Raw genomic sequence first — 14,230 nt, forward strand, 5'->3', positions numbered from 1 at the left:
GGGGACGGCTTGCTCTGGGCTCAGGGCTCCTGGGCACAGACACGTTACACCCCAGCTGCAGTGTGGGCTCTTGACCGCCGCCCCCCAGGAAATGGTGACATCATCATCCGTCAGGATCTAGCGCTTTTTATCTAGCTTGGTGCCTTGGTCACTGTGGTGGCCGCACTGTTTGGACAGGATGTTGGGACAGGGCTCGTCAGCCGTGATTCCGTCCACCTGTTCAAACAGGACTTGGGCAGCCCTTATCTCTGGCGCACGCCTCTTTTTCCTCCGCTGCGTCCGGAAGGTGAGCGCAGGACTCAGGCAGCATCCTCAACCCCCTCCCCAGGCCAGACCGGGGGAGGGGAGGGGTGTTGGGCTGGGCGAGGGGCTGTGGGTCCCTCACGAGGCCCCAGCCTGGGCTGCCTTCTTTCCCGAGGTCCTAGGAGCAGGGGCAGCCCCGCGGGCTCTGAGCTCCCAGCCCCCTGCGGGGCCCCGGACCACGCCTCTCCCCACTAGGAGGGACGTGGGGGCTGCTGGGGGCCCCAGCCCTTCTAGAGCAAGCACAGATAGTGCCGAGCCTCACCTCTCACCCCCACGAGGGGTGGCCCCGAGCTTCCTTGCCTCATCTGTGGAGGAGCTACCCTCTGTCCTGCTGGGCCGCTGTCAGGGGGCTGGGTCCCGGCTGCCCGAGGGCTCCGTGGGCTCTTGGGGCCTTGGCCCGGTGTGCACGCCTCTGGTGACTGTCCAGGGCTGGCTGGGGGCACGGGGTCATGACCGTCCTACCCCACTTCTGGCCCAGGGCAGCTCTGGGCACCAGGGAGCGCCGGTGGTAGCTATTTATGATCGGTCCCTTCGATTTTTCTTTTTTAAGACGCATTTTAGCAAACTTACAAAAGACAAAGCTAACTCAGGCTCTACCTACGACAGGGTGCGTGCGCTGCCGCGGGGCCCGCTGCTCTCTGCCCACTGCCGCCTGCGTCTCTGTCCACGTGTTATCTTAAACCCGCCGGCCCTAGTGCCATTTAATTTGAGTTTTAGTTTTATTCTTAATCTTATTACTGATTCTATTCTGTGCCTCGTGTATTTCTTTTAAAAATTATCAAGATGTATTCGCTGCTTAGGCTGCCCGAACAAAACACCACAGACGGGGCAGCTCAAACTAGAAATGCATCTTCTCACGGTTCTGGAGGAAAAAAGTCCAAGGTCCAGGCGCCAGCAGGCTGGTCCTCCCAGGCCTGTCTCCTGGCGGTGGCCGCGGCCTCTCCCGGTGTCCGCACGGGGCGTCCCTCTGCGTGTGTCCTGCGTGTGTCTCCTATAGGAGCCCCCGTCATGCGGACCCAGACCCACCTTGGGAGCCCGTGTTTACAGGTCCCGTCCCCCCACACACACAGGCCCTCCAGCCCGGCCCACCCTTGGGCGGCCCCGCCCACGGCACGGCCCCGCCCACCAGAGGCCCCGCCCGTCTCGTGGCGCCACCTGCCCCTCTCAGGTCAGTCTGCTGCCCTCAGCCAGCCCGGGTGGGCTGCAGGTGGACGTGCTTGTGTGCAGCTTGGGGAGTGTCCCTGTCCCCAGCCTTCCTCTGGCCAGGACTCCGCCACGCATGTGCCCCCACCCCGCGTGCGCCGCAGCCTGCCCTGCAGCCGGGAAGCCAGGCGATGGCTTGGGGCCAGCCGGCCAGCCTCTGGGGGATGGGGCCGGGGAGCAGGGCCCTGCTGGGGGCTTGCAGAGCTGGGGGTGCAGGCCAGGGAGAGGGCAGCAGGAGCCCAGCACAGGGGTGGGGGAGACAGCACGGTCCCAGCCTGGGACCCGCAGGCAAGGCACACGCCAGCTTTGGGGCCAGGGACCCCCAGGTTCAATCGCTGGGTTTGCCACACTTGGTCAAGTGGCGCCGGCCCTGCCTGGTGAGCCACTGCCTGCGGCCCCTCCACCACGCGGGGGCGCGTTTCTCCCTGTTCAGCCCAGACCCCGGCACTCTCCTGGGCGCCTTCCCCGACTCTGTGTGCCAGTCCTCTGGCGGGGAGCCCGCGTGCCCATCAGCAGACAAGAAGGTGGGCGCTCTGGCCTCTGACAGGGCTCACCCAGGCCTCCACTCACATCTGCGCCCAGCTGTCCTCCCCACGGGCTGAGGGCCCCAGCCTGGTGGCCATGGACAGCGTCTCTGCATGGGGCTGCGTGGACGTGTGGGCCATGTATGCCCCGCTGTCTCGGGCAGTGGTCTCCTGGCCTCCTGGCCCCCACAGCCGTGCCAGGTGGCAGGCAGAACCCCACCTCCCGGCTCCCCTCCCCCAGGCCACCCCGCCTGAAGGCCCAGGTTGGTCCCACTCGAGGGTGGACACGCAGGGGAAGTTGGGAGTGTCCCCACCAGGAGCTCCCAGCTGCCTGGGTTGCCTCTCCAGCTTGCCTTAATTTTAATTTAATTCCCTTTAATCTTTAATGAAAAGTTGTAAAAGTAAATTATTTACCCAAGAGAGCCAAACGGCTCCTCAGGAGCTGTTCCCTACTGGAGGGTAATTACACGTGCGCGCCTCGAGCACTCACCCTCCCCTGGCAGAGGGGGTGCTTTCTGGCTTACAGCTAATTAGCTACCTCAATAGCTGTGAGACTCACAGCGTTTGTGGATCGAGAGCACAGCTTTGGCCTCACACAGTGCACCTCCTGACGAGGGCCATGGGGAGCGGGAGCCTGTGACTGGCCCCGTGACCCCCAGCTGGGCTCCCTGGAAGAAAGCAGCACTCAGGATCCAGGACAGGTGGGGCCCCTCAGGGTCTCCAGCCACCTCCTGCCAGAGCCAGCACCTCCAGACAGCCCTTCTTAGCAGTGCCTGGGCCCAAAGGTGGAGGGAGGGCAGTGGGGGGCCTCTTTGCCCTAAGACCCTGGCCCCCAACACCGACCCCCTCCCCTGGCTTTATCCATGCTCCTAACCTTTTATCCATGCTCTCTCTTTGTCCATAGACATTAAAGTAGTGAAATAAATTCTAAATGTCTGCACTAAGGGAAACCGTACTTGGCCAAGTTGGTCTTGACCCATAGGCGTGAGCGTGCAGGGAAGGTAGTGCGTGGGGTTGTGTGTGTATGTGTGTGCACATGAGAGGGGGGATGGGGTTGTCCTTGCCTCTGAGCTGCCCAACAGCCAAAGAGAAAAGGTCAGCTATTGGCTTTCATTGGTGAGGAGGGAAAATGTGCCGCTCATTGAGTGCCTGACAGTGGCTCTGCTGGCACTGGAGAAATGGCCCTTTTTACGATCCACTTTTTTCTTTTTTTAAAGATTATTTATTTATACAAGCACTGGGTACAGCCAGAAGCGCGGGAGGGCGAGAGAATTCACCAGAGCCAGAGCGGGGAGCAGAGCAGGCAGAAGGACCGAGGTACACTGCTGAGGGGAGCAGCGGGCGGCAGGAGAGGTCTGCGCGCCATGTGGGACCCTCCTCCGGTGGCCGGGGAGCAGCCTGGGATCGAACCGGCGCTGCAGAGGCTGGGGGCAGCGTCGCAACCCAGCGCTCAACTGCTGCGCCACCAGGGGAGACCCTACGATCCACTTTTCATTGGACACTAGTTTCTTGCTAGATCTGCCTGTTCCCCTTTCCAAAGCCAGCTTTGTGGGGGGCGTGTGAAGCACATAACAGACCCCACCTCCTGCCCCACCAGCTCTCGTCTCCATCTCAAGGCCCGGCTATTTTTTTTCCCACTTGAACGTCTGTTGTTTCATCTAAAGAGTGACAAAGCGCCTTGATTAATTCCTCAGCCAACCCTGGCCCAAATCAAATTTGATTCTAGAATCTAAGCGCACCTACCCAAGATTTATGTTGAAGGCAAAACCTGGTGTGTCTCGTGAAGTTTAAAATTGAAACGTGTTCCGGCTGCCTACTTCGACTCTTCCCGGCCTTTGCCTCATTAATTGCTTCTGCATTATTCTTAAGTCTGCACAATTTGGATCCCAAACTAGACCGGGTACCTGAAGTCTATTCAGCTGCCTGGTTGGTGTAGCCTCTGAAGGCAGGGCCCGCGGGGTGCGTTGAGGTGGGCGATGGCTTGCTGGAGTGGGAGCCCGAGGTGGGGCAGGCCTCCCCCAGGCCCAGCCACCTGCTGAAGGAGGCGTGAGCAGCTGCCAGGGAAGCCAGCTGAGCAGGAAAGTGCCGGGTCAGTCCTCGTAGCCCCTGACTGGCCCCTGAGCTGGGCTGCTGGCGCTTCCGGGGTTTCCTTCAGCCCTAGGGGCCAGGCTGTGCAGGCTTCCCCCCACCCACCTCACACCTGGCTCTGCTCCTCAGCCAGGCCCCACCCAGAAGAAGGGAGGCAGGGGTGGGGCAGGTAAAGACCAGCTCCTGCAAACCCTGTCACAGGCCAGCGAGGCAGCGAGCCCAGGGGGCAGCGAGCCCCCCAGCAGCGTGACCCAGGTTGGTGCCATCAGGGAATGCAAATCAACCCCGAGAAGCTGCGGGCTCCCGCTCCAGGCGGCTGGGAGCAAACCAGATGGAGTGCGCGGTCGGGAGGATGCGGGAACCCCTGCTCTGCGGGCGGGGATGCAAACGCTGCGGCCACTTGGGGAGACAGCGGGCGGTCCTTGAAGGGGATCCACGGAACTCCACGACCCAGCCGTTCCACACCCCAGAGAGGCAGAAGCCTGAGTCCACACAAGCCTTGTCCGCCAGTGCTCATAGCAGCCGCGCGGCCGAGCTTGGTTGCAAGCCGAGCTCCCGGCAGGTGAGCGGTCAGCAGAGTGTGGCGCGTCCAGCCAGGCGCGGGCTCCGACGCCGCTGCTCCCTGGTGGGCCTTGACAACAGACGTGGTCACCAAGCGTCCCGGGAAAGGCCAGGGTACAGGGGCTGTAGAGCTGGATGCCCACGAGAGGTTGTCCAGGCCGGGCACTGGGGACAGGAGGGTGGTGGGGGCCTGAGGGGGCAGGGGTGACACCACGCCGTCCGTGACGGTGGTTCCGTGATGTGGGGGGTGTATTAGCTGTGGATTTAATGGGCGCGCTGTGTGGTTTGTAAATCGTACCTCGACAAAGGAAGGTGTTTATTTTTTATTTATTTATTTTTAAAAAGATTTATTTTATTTATTTATTTATACACGCACTGGGTACAGTCAGAAGCGCGGGAGGGTGAGAGGATTCACCAGAGCCAGAGCGGGGAGCAGAGCAGGCAGAAGGACCGAAGGACACTGCTGAGGGGAGCAGCGGGCGGCAGGAGAGGTCTGCGCGCCATGCGGGACCCTCCTCCGGTGGCCGGGGAGCAGCCTGGGATCGAACCGGCGCTGCAGAGGCTGCGGGCGGCTTCGCAACCCAGCGCTCAACCGCTGTGCCACCAGGGAGGCCCAGGAAGAAGGTGTTTAAAACAAACAGAACACAGGCCCGGGGGGCCAGGGTCTGGTGGGCGCGGGGCACTCACCCGGGTACTGGGCGGCCGTGTGGCCTCCGTGGAAGGGAGCAGTGACGTGTCGCCGGTCGTGCTGTCTGGAGGTGGAAGAGACGCGTTGTGGTGCCGGTAGAGCAGTGGCCGGGGTGCCGGGGCCACAGGGTGAGAAGTGGGGTGTGGTGACCACGAGGGGGGGTGCTGTGCGTGGGGGAGGAGTTGGGAGGCCTGGGCAGGGCGTCCCTCCCCGCACTCTCACCCGGCTCCGCCTGGGCTCGCCCGTCACGCTGACGTCTGGAGGGACATGCACGTGCTTGGTAGCCCGGCAGAGCCAGGGCGGGACCCCACTCCCGGAGGCGCCCAGAAGGCCGGCTCCTCAGAACCCGAGCAGAACCGGGGAGAAGCAGCCTTTGGCCGAGACCAGGCGGGGTCCTCAGCTAGCCCTGGCCCCGCTCCAGGCGCCCACGTGGGAAGTGCCTTCCCAGCCTCTGCCCCCCCTGCCCCCATGCAGGCCCGCCAGCCCCCACCCCGGGGTGCAGTATCCCCCGCCGGCTCCCTCGCCTGGCCACCCTCGGCCAGATCGTGCTGGCAGCGCGCGGGCTCCTCCGCGCTGTCCCTGCCCTCCCCTCGGCTCCTTCTATTTATAGCCCGAGCCGCTGGCAGACACGCCGTGCTGGAGCATAAACGTGGGGGCGGTTTCGGGAGGGATTTCTGGGCCGAGCAAAATTAAGTCCGTGACTCGGGCTGGTATTAAAAGCGAAGGGGAAGTGGGGACGGGCGGCGGGGGGCGATGACCGGGGCCGGATTTAATGCTCTGCGGGAAGAGACTAGCCCGGCCCGGGGGATTTCTTCCAACGCGAGGTCCCCTGCGCGCTCAGCGCCTCCGGGAGAGCTGGCCCGCGAGCCGGGGCGCCAGAGCGGGGCCAGGACGTGGGTCCCGACACCCTCTGTGCGGGGCACGGCCCTGCCCCGCTGGGATGACGGGCAGGGTGGGGCCGGATTTGAGCCCAGGCACCCCCGCCCCCAAGCCCACCGGTCCACGCTCCCACATCCGCCCATCGCTTGGCCAACGCCTGCGAAATGGGTGTGAGCGGGTCCGCCCGTGCCTGCCGAGTGTGAGTGGACGGGGGTGTGGACGGTGCTGGAGAAGCAGACGGGGAAGGGGGCGCTGCTGAGGGGCACGAGAAAGGGGAACCAGAAGGTGTGGAGGTGACAAGGTCTTTCCTGCTCTTTTCCACCCCCGGGAGCTGTGGGAAGGCCCGGCCGCCCCAGGGACTCAGCAAATGCAGCGGAGCCCGGACGCTGTGGGCTGGGGCCGGCACCTGGGGTTTAGGAGCTGCGGGGTGGGGGTGGGGGCAGAAGCCCCCAATGGCAGCTCCCGAGTCTGGCGCTTTTTATCGGGATTTGACACTCGCCCTCTAGCCTTGCCGGGGAGGCGGCTGCTGCCTCTCCAGCGGGGGAAAGCGAGGCTCAGCTGCACAGACGTGATGTGAGGCCAGGCTCTGCCCGGCCCCCTCTTGGAAGGGGCTCTGCCCAGCCTCACTGACCCCACCTTGACAGCTGCAAGAGTGGCGGTCAGCGTGGAAGCTCAGTTCTGGAGCCAGAGTCTGAACTCCGCACGCCCTGGGAAGGCCCCTGGGGGTGTGAGGAGCCATCGGCCAGGCCTCCCCACACTCACAGGTCCCTGCCCCTCCCCGGGGCCAGGCCACACTGGCTGGTCTGCGCAGACGCAGAGCAGGCGCTCGCCCACCACCTCCTGACCACCCGCCTGGCGTCGGCCTCAGTGTGACTGAGCAGTGGTGCACCCAGGCCTGTGGGTGGAAGGGGCGGACTGTGGTCTCCCTGGCGCCCCTGACCCTCCTGGGGGCATCACAGGTGGGAGAGTCCTGCTGGGAGGTGGCAGGCCGAGCCCCCAGCCCTGCCGTCCCCATGCTCCCAGGTGATTTAGAAGCTGCTCCCCAACAGCTAACCTTTGAGGATTTTTCCAGTTATTTCTTCCGGCTCCTTCCTAGGGAGGCTGTGGCTCGCCGGTGGCCAGCCCTGACTCCCTCTCCTCGGGTGTCAGCTGCTCCGCAGCCTTGCTGAACCGGCCCTTCTCCAGCAGGGCGCCCAGCTGGCCTGGTCCGGGGCCAGAGGAGGGAATTAATTGCCGCAAGGCATGTGCAGGGCCTTAGTGCTGACGGGGCTGAAACCCCACTTGAGCACAGCCGCCGCCGGCGGCATCATTACTATCATTAGATTCATTTCCACCAGAGTCTTAATTAACACCCATGGGTCCCAGGAGGGGCGGCCATGGCACCCTTTTAAATCCAGGAAGCGCATCAGACTCTCAGGGAGAACTTGGGCCTCTCTTCTGCTGTGCTCTGCTGTTCCCCGCCGGGGATGTGGGGGGTGGGGGTGATGATCAGATTTGGTGCCCTGGGACCTGGATCTGGAAGAAAATGGCTGCTTTTGTGGGGGACAGAAAGTCACCAGTGTGGTGGCAACTATCAGGGCAGCCAGCTCTGGGGTCTGTCACCAACTGTCCCAGTTTGCCACCACCTAGGGCTCCAGGGGCCAGCAGAGCTGGGAGCCAGGGCAGGATTAAAAGGGGCAACTCAGCAGATGGGCTGCAGGGAAAATGAGAAAGCGGAGACGTGGGCGTAGCCACCCTCCACGGGTTCACCGATTTGCACATAATGTATTTTTCCCACACCTGCTCGTTCCACCTCACCTCCCATTTGATTGAGAGGTTCGGACTGCCCTGGTGGGTGGAGCGCACTGTTCATCAGGTGTCCCTGAGGCCCTCGAAACAGGGGAGGAACCACAAATAGCAATCGCACGAGCCCACAGGGCAGCCTTCACAGTCCGCTTCTCGGGCAGGAAGCAGGCCAAGGCGGACGCCGCTGCCCAGGACACTCTAGACCCCGAGCCAGCACTCGCATGCACTCACCCCGGCCCACTGGGCCACGCGGCATGATCTCGTCACACTGTTAGGGGCTGTCAGTTCCATCTATGGAAGAGGAAGCGGAGGCTGGAACCGAGGGCACCTGTGTGGGGTTGCGGGCGGAGACGTGGCCCCGCGAGCGCCTGTGTCAGAACAGAGCAGCCGGGAGACGGAAGAGCCGGTCTCTGTGTGCATGTCTGTGATGTACCAGACCCCTTTTGAAGTGCCTTCTGGCACTACGGAGGAACCAGTGCGGGGTCCCAGCAACCCCAAATTTATTCCAACCTGGCCAGGCTCACCTCACGTGCCCCTGCACATCCCCGAGTGTAGATGCGGCCAAAGCAAGGCACTGAGGGCAAATCATAGCCTTGACAACATGTCGGAAAAGAGAAAAGTGTCCTTTCCTCCTGGCGCCCAGCCTGCTGCCCTCCCCTTCCTGCTTGAGCGAAAGGCCCCTCCTCTGGGTCGTCTAGGGGCCCCTCATCCCGGAATCCTCATTGACGTCTCAGCGTGGCTGAACTCCTGCCTTATCCCTCCCATCGTGAACTTCTCGATGCTGGAACTCAGTCATCACCTTCACACACTCACACTTTTATGCTTCTCACACGCTCTCACCATCCACACACGCTCTCTCACATTCACACACCCACACACGCTCTCGCACATGCGTCTCTCACAAGCTGACTCACACGCTCATGTCCATTCATGAATGCTCGCTCATCACTCAGCGCCACAGTGAGAATGTTCTGGAATAACGCCTGCCCCACACCAGTCATCACCCTCCTTCCACGGGGGCCCCACAGCTGCTGGGGACGAGGGTCAGCCTGGTGTCAGGAGCAGCTGCCTCCGTGCAGGACCCTGGCATGATGGTCAAGCTCATGACGAGTCCTCCAAGGGCAGGGAATGATTGATTGGGAATGATTCCAGTCACCTGTGCTCTTCCGACGGGGGGAGGGTCGCACCAGGCCTGATCTCCAGGGTTGGGCCAACAACCAGGTGACCTCCCTGCAGGAGGGTCCCCCGACATCGGCATCCAGGTGGGGCATATTCACACAGGCAGGACGGAGACAGCAGGAATCTAGGCTCTCTCCGCTCTGGAGGCTGGAGTCCAAATTCAAGATGTGAGCAGGTTGTGCTCCCTGTGGAGGCCCAAGTGGAGGAAGCTGGCCGCCGCCTCCTGCCTGGGGCTGTGGCTGCACCCTCCAGCCTCTGCCTCCCCCTTCCATGTCTCTTTGAATCTGTCTTCCCTTCTCTTCTGTCCCTTTTCTTGTCATTCTCAAATCCCACCCGGGGTCTCCAGCCTGAGGGCTCCACCTGCTCTCAAAGCAGGTTCCCCAGGCCACCCCCCACCCTTCTCGAATGCTCCGTAGTTGTGTGTGTGGCTGACGCCCCGCCAGGTGCCTGCCTGCCCCGCCTTCCAAGAACGCCCCGCCACAGGCTGACCATCTTAAGTTTCTCACCTGCTTTCCGGGCCCGTGGCCAGAGCTCAGACCCTCCATGTGGGCAGGCCAGGGGTACCTGGGAGGCCTTTGGGACCCCTAAATGATCCCTGGACATCTCGGCCCCTCCAGCATCGCTCAGGCACACCCCCCCACCCCAGGTTACAGTTCTGGCCTCCATGCCAGCCTGCGTTTCGGACAAACAGGGCCTGGGCCCCACCTCTGTGTCCCCGACACCTGGCCTGGCATGGAGGGGACCTCTGGCTGGAAAGGAGTGCGTGAGGAGGGGCGAGTGGAGCGGGCAGCAAGGGGCTGCCGGGCACTGCCCCCAACAGCCCGTGTCCCGTGTCGCTTGCAGACGTGCTGGTGGACGGAGTGCCCTGTGACTGCGAGGCCACAGCCTGCCGGGTGGGCGACCCCGTGCGCCTGGAGGTGCGGCTGACCAACCAGAGCCCGCGCAGCGTGGGGCCCTTCGCCCTGACCGTGGTCCCCTTCCAGGACCACCAGAACGGCGCGCACAACTACGACCTGCAGCACGCGGTCTCCTTCGTGGGCTCCAGCACCTTCTACCTGGATGCGGTGCGTGGCGGCCTGGCACCCCTGCCCCCCCCACCCCGGCGCCCCCGCCCCGCCACCCCGGTGCCCCCACCCCAGCGGCCGGCGTCTGCCCTGAGTGGAACCGGTGAGCAGGCCCCGGGGCGGGGCTGTGCGCCGCGTGTTTCTGCGCTGCCGCAGCCCCCCCATCCTGTACCACTGCCCCTCCTGGCGGGCCTCACCCCGGCCCCCACCTCCCAACCAAACAGCACAGCCCCCCTCCCTCCCCTAACCCCCCCACTACCTGGACCCCCCACTGTCCGAGGAGAGACGTGCCCTCCTTCAGAGAGGGCAGCTGGAGATGGAGCCCCGGATGGGGCGTGGGAGCAAGGCTGGGCCCCCGGCCCGTGTCCAGCGGCTTCAGGGTCTCCCCGTGGCTGCTGGTCGGGCTGACGCCTCTTCCTCCGCAGGTGCAGCCGGCCGGGCAGTCTGCCTGCCTCGGGGCCCTCCTCTTCCTCTACACAGGCGACTTCTTCCTGCACATCCGCTTCCACGAGGACTGCTCGAGCAAGGAGCTGCCGCCGTCCTGGTTCTGCCTGCCCAGCGTGCACCTGCGGGCCCTGGAGGCCCAGGCCTAGCGCCGCCGTCGGCCCTGCCCCCGCGGGCACAGGTGTGCCCCACGCCCCGGCAGCCTCCCCCTTTCTCCTGCAGCCTCCTGGGCTCCAGACTTGGCAGCCTCACCTGTCCCCGCCGCCCCCAGCGCCCCCAGCTGGAGCCTGGTGCTGGCCAGAGCCCAGGGGATGGTGCCACCCTGTCCGGTCCTGGGGCCTGGGGCTCACAGCTCAGCCTGCCCTGGGAGGGGAGGGTGCGCGTGAGGGAGGGGTGCAGCCGGTGCGCCTGGGGAGCTCCTTACCCTGGATACTCGGAATCTCTCAGGCAGGCACCGGGGCACGGGAGGCGGCGCTGGGGTTAGCGCAGGGGCTTGCGGCCAAGCCCGAGCCAGCAGCCCAGCCCCCAGGCTGCCCCCGTCTCCACCCCAGGAGCTCTGTGCACTGCGGCCACTTCTCAATAAAGGGCCTCCCCGTCCCTCCGCTGGTCCATGCGTCCAACCGCGTCCATGCGTTGTCCCCGCCTGGCGTGGCCACGGCGGGCTCCCTCACGCCTCTGTGCCGCCATTTCCTCATCTGTGAAGCAGGACGATGCAGCCTCGGGCTGGTGCGGGTCGTGTCTGGCCTGGAGCCGGGCATGTGGGCATCCAGTGGACGGTAGGCGCGAGGCAGTCTTGGCCTTCTCCTGCCAGCCCTGCGGCCTTGCAGCACGGCCCTCCACCCGCCGCCAGCCCCGCACCCACCCGTCAGTCTCCAGAGCCCACCCCCCGCGGGAGCAGGAGAGATGGCACTTTTGTGGGGCCCCCAAGTGCTCTGCGCTGTCCAGGTGGGTGCTCTGGACAGGCAGGACCCCACTTCTACCAGGGGAAAAACAGTGAGCAGAAACAGGACAGGATGTGCTTTGGGATGTGTTTATCAGCACACACCACAACACACCCCCCCCACACACCCCCATACCCCCCCCACACACACTGAGTCAGTACGAGGCCTCAAGTTGGACAAGCAGGTCGGTGCCTCAGGTTAAGGTGTCTCAGGTGATGCGAGCCTGGGCCGTGTCTTGCTCTCTGGTAAAGCCCCGCAGGGCCCCTGCAGGCGCCCCGTCTCCATGGAAAGGCCCCACCCCCCACCCCCAGCAGAAGGAGGGCCTGGGCCGCCAGGACAGCGGGAGTGGGCTCGAGCTGCGGTCCCGCGGAGGGCAGACGCCTCCTCGCTGCAGCCTGCCTTGCTGAGCCAAGGGCGAGTGGCCGCGGTGACCGCCGGGAGGGGGTGGTGAGGGGGCGTCTGTGCCCTGGGGAGGGAGGCCCGGAGCAGGGACACAGCTGCAGGAAGCCCTACGCTCTCTGTGCGGGGCCGGCGTCTGTAAAAGTGTTTCTAGAAACGACCTTTAGACCCGGAGAAGAGCAGGGTGGTTACGGGAGTGGGGGGCGGTGCGGGCGGGGGAGGCCGAGCTGGGGGAACTCCTGGTGCTCACACAGTGCCGAAGCCACGGTGGGTCCGTGACATTTTAGGAAATAAAAACGGCCGAGAGAGAATCTCAGGTGTCCGGCGCTCGCGAGGAAGCTGACCGCGCGGAGCAGGAGCTTCCGTGACGGACGGTGCGGCCGCGGCCGTGCAGCTGTGCGCCGGGCAGCCCCTGCGGATGGCGGGTGCACGACATGTGTGCGAACTGGAGGAGATACACTCCTCCCTTGCCGTGGCCACCTCCTCTGGGGCCGAGGAGGGGTCAGCTGGGTGCAGGTCAAGGGCTTTTTGAAAGTGTAGCAGAGAGACCGAGGCGGCAGGCGCTAGAGACGGGAGCGCTGAGGTGCGGAGACAGGAACGGGACGGGAGCTACATGGAGGCCTGGGGCGCTGACTGCGTGGTCAGTGTGGATGTGACGGTCACTCTAACATTTCCTGTATGTTTTGCTCCTAACACACGCTTATGCACATGTGCACGCATGCACACCCCCCCCGAGTGGCGCTGAATGCCGCGAGAACGGAGTCTCAGGGTTGGAGGCACAGTTGTCTTCCTGGAGGAGGGGGTTGTAGAAATAACCCGGGTACCCTGAAAACTGACCCACAGGCGTCTGCACAGACCCCGCTGTCCTGAGTGGAGGAGATCCGGGCAGGATGGCTGCGAGTGTGCAGAGGCGTGTGCTGGGTGGGGGCCGGCGGGCCCGGGAGCCGTGCATGGTGGCTGCCTGGCAGCACGTGGCTGCCTCCCCTGGCCATGGAGCTGGGCGAGCAGGTGGCGGTGGAGGCGGAGGCCCGGGGCAGGCGCCTGAGTGGCAGCTCAGAGTCCTGGTTCTCCCAGGTGCCTGAGCCACCGGCTCCTGGGCAGCACCGCAGCCCTCAGCATCTGACCGCCCAGGGGCAGGGGAGACAGAGCCGGGAAAGACCAGGTCCTTCTCACCAGCCGAGCAGCTGGGTTTGCCCCCCGACACGTGCTCCCTTTGGGCTGGACAGGCCCGCGGTGGCCCCATAGCCGCCCAGCGGCCATGCTGTGTCACCTGAGGTTCATCCAGCAGAGCACGGCTGACAGGAGGACGTCTGCGCTGCCAGCCCTGCCCTGAGACCCCGGCCGAGTTACTTCAGTTATGCTGCAAGTTTTGTCTGCATGAGTGGAGACAAAAATGCTCATTTCCCAGGCATGTTCATGCTCCCAGGTTGATCTGACCCCGGTGTCTAGCACATGGTCGCACCTCCTCGATGAACGCGTCTGCCCCTTCCACTCACTCGCGGATCCCCATCCACACGGCCGCCCTGGTGCTGGAATCTCCGCATGACATCACCGGCCTCCCTGAGACCTCTGGTGGGTGAATTTGTTGGGTGACATGAGTAAGATGAAACAGGCCTCCCGGCGCCCACAGGAAGGGACTGCCCCCCCCAGGGGGCCTCTGACTCGGGTAAAGGCCGGACTGTGACGGTTTCCAAAGATGCGGGCATCAGCTGAGCCTCTGAACCTGCTAGCCTGGAGGCCACTGGCATTCTGATGTCTTAAGGACCAGCGTGGCCCCAGGAAGCAGAGAAGAGGGCGAGGTGCACGCTTTCACCTGGCTCCTGGGCCTCTGAACGATGAATCTCAGGATGAAGAAAAACGATAGAAATAAAAAGCGGTGTCAACACAGTGAACTAAGACCCAGAGTAAAGCCTCTTAGGAAAACAACAACAACAACTAAGAATCATGGTAAATACATTTTAAAAAAATGTAAAAAAAAAAAACAAACCTGCGAGTGCCCCCACGAGCTGGCAAGAGAGAAAGATCAGTCCAGTGCCTGTGAGCAGGCAAGCTCCAGGGGCCGCGGTGCCACCACACCAGCTTGGACTGCGGGAGTTTATGCCAGGGCGGTAGCATCAGTTTTCAAAGACTTACAAAGCTGCAAGGGAGAAATCCACCTGGGGCCCACGGGTG

The 14,230-nt window shown here is 63.8% G+C and overlaps 1 protein-coding gene across 2 annotated transcripts in view; it reads left to right on the plus strand.

The window, feature by feature from the left end:
- Positions 1 to 11,340, plus strand: part of TRAPPC9 (trafficking protein particle complex subunit 9) — a 204,773-nt gene extending 193,433 nt beyond the window's left edge. For both annotated transcript variants that reach the window (XM_054691956.1, XM_054691955.1), the window contains 2 exons: positions 10,054 to 10,274; positions 10,700 to 11,340. In XM_054691956.1, the coding sequence (XP_054547931.1) occupies positions 10,054 to 10,274; positions 10,700 to 10,867 (389 nt within the window). In that variant the 3' untranslated portion in view covers positions 10,868 to 11,340. The remainder of the gene's footprint in view (positions 1 to 10,053; positions 10,275 to 10,699) is intronic.
- The last annotated feature ends 2,890 nt before the right edge of the window (positions 11,341 to 14,230 follow it).

Source organism: Talpa occidentalis, unplaced genomic scaffold (assembly GCF_014898055.3).
Source record: "Talpa occidentalis isolate TD23 unplaced genomic scaffold, MPIMG_talOcc4v2.1, whole genome shotgun sequence".
NCBI classification, from domain to species: Eukaryota; Metazoa; Chordata; class Mammalia; order Eulipotyphla; family Talpidae; genus Talpa; species Talpa occidentalis.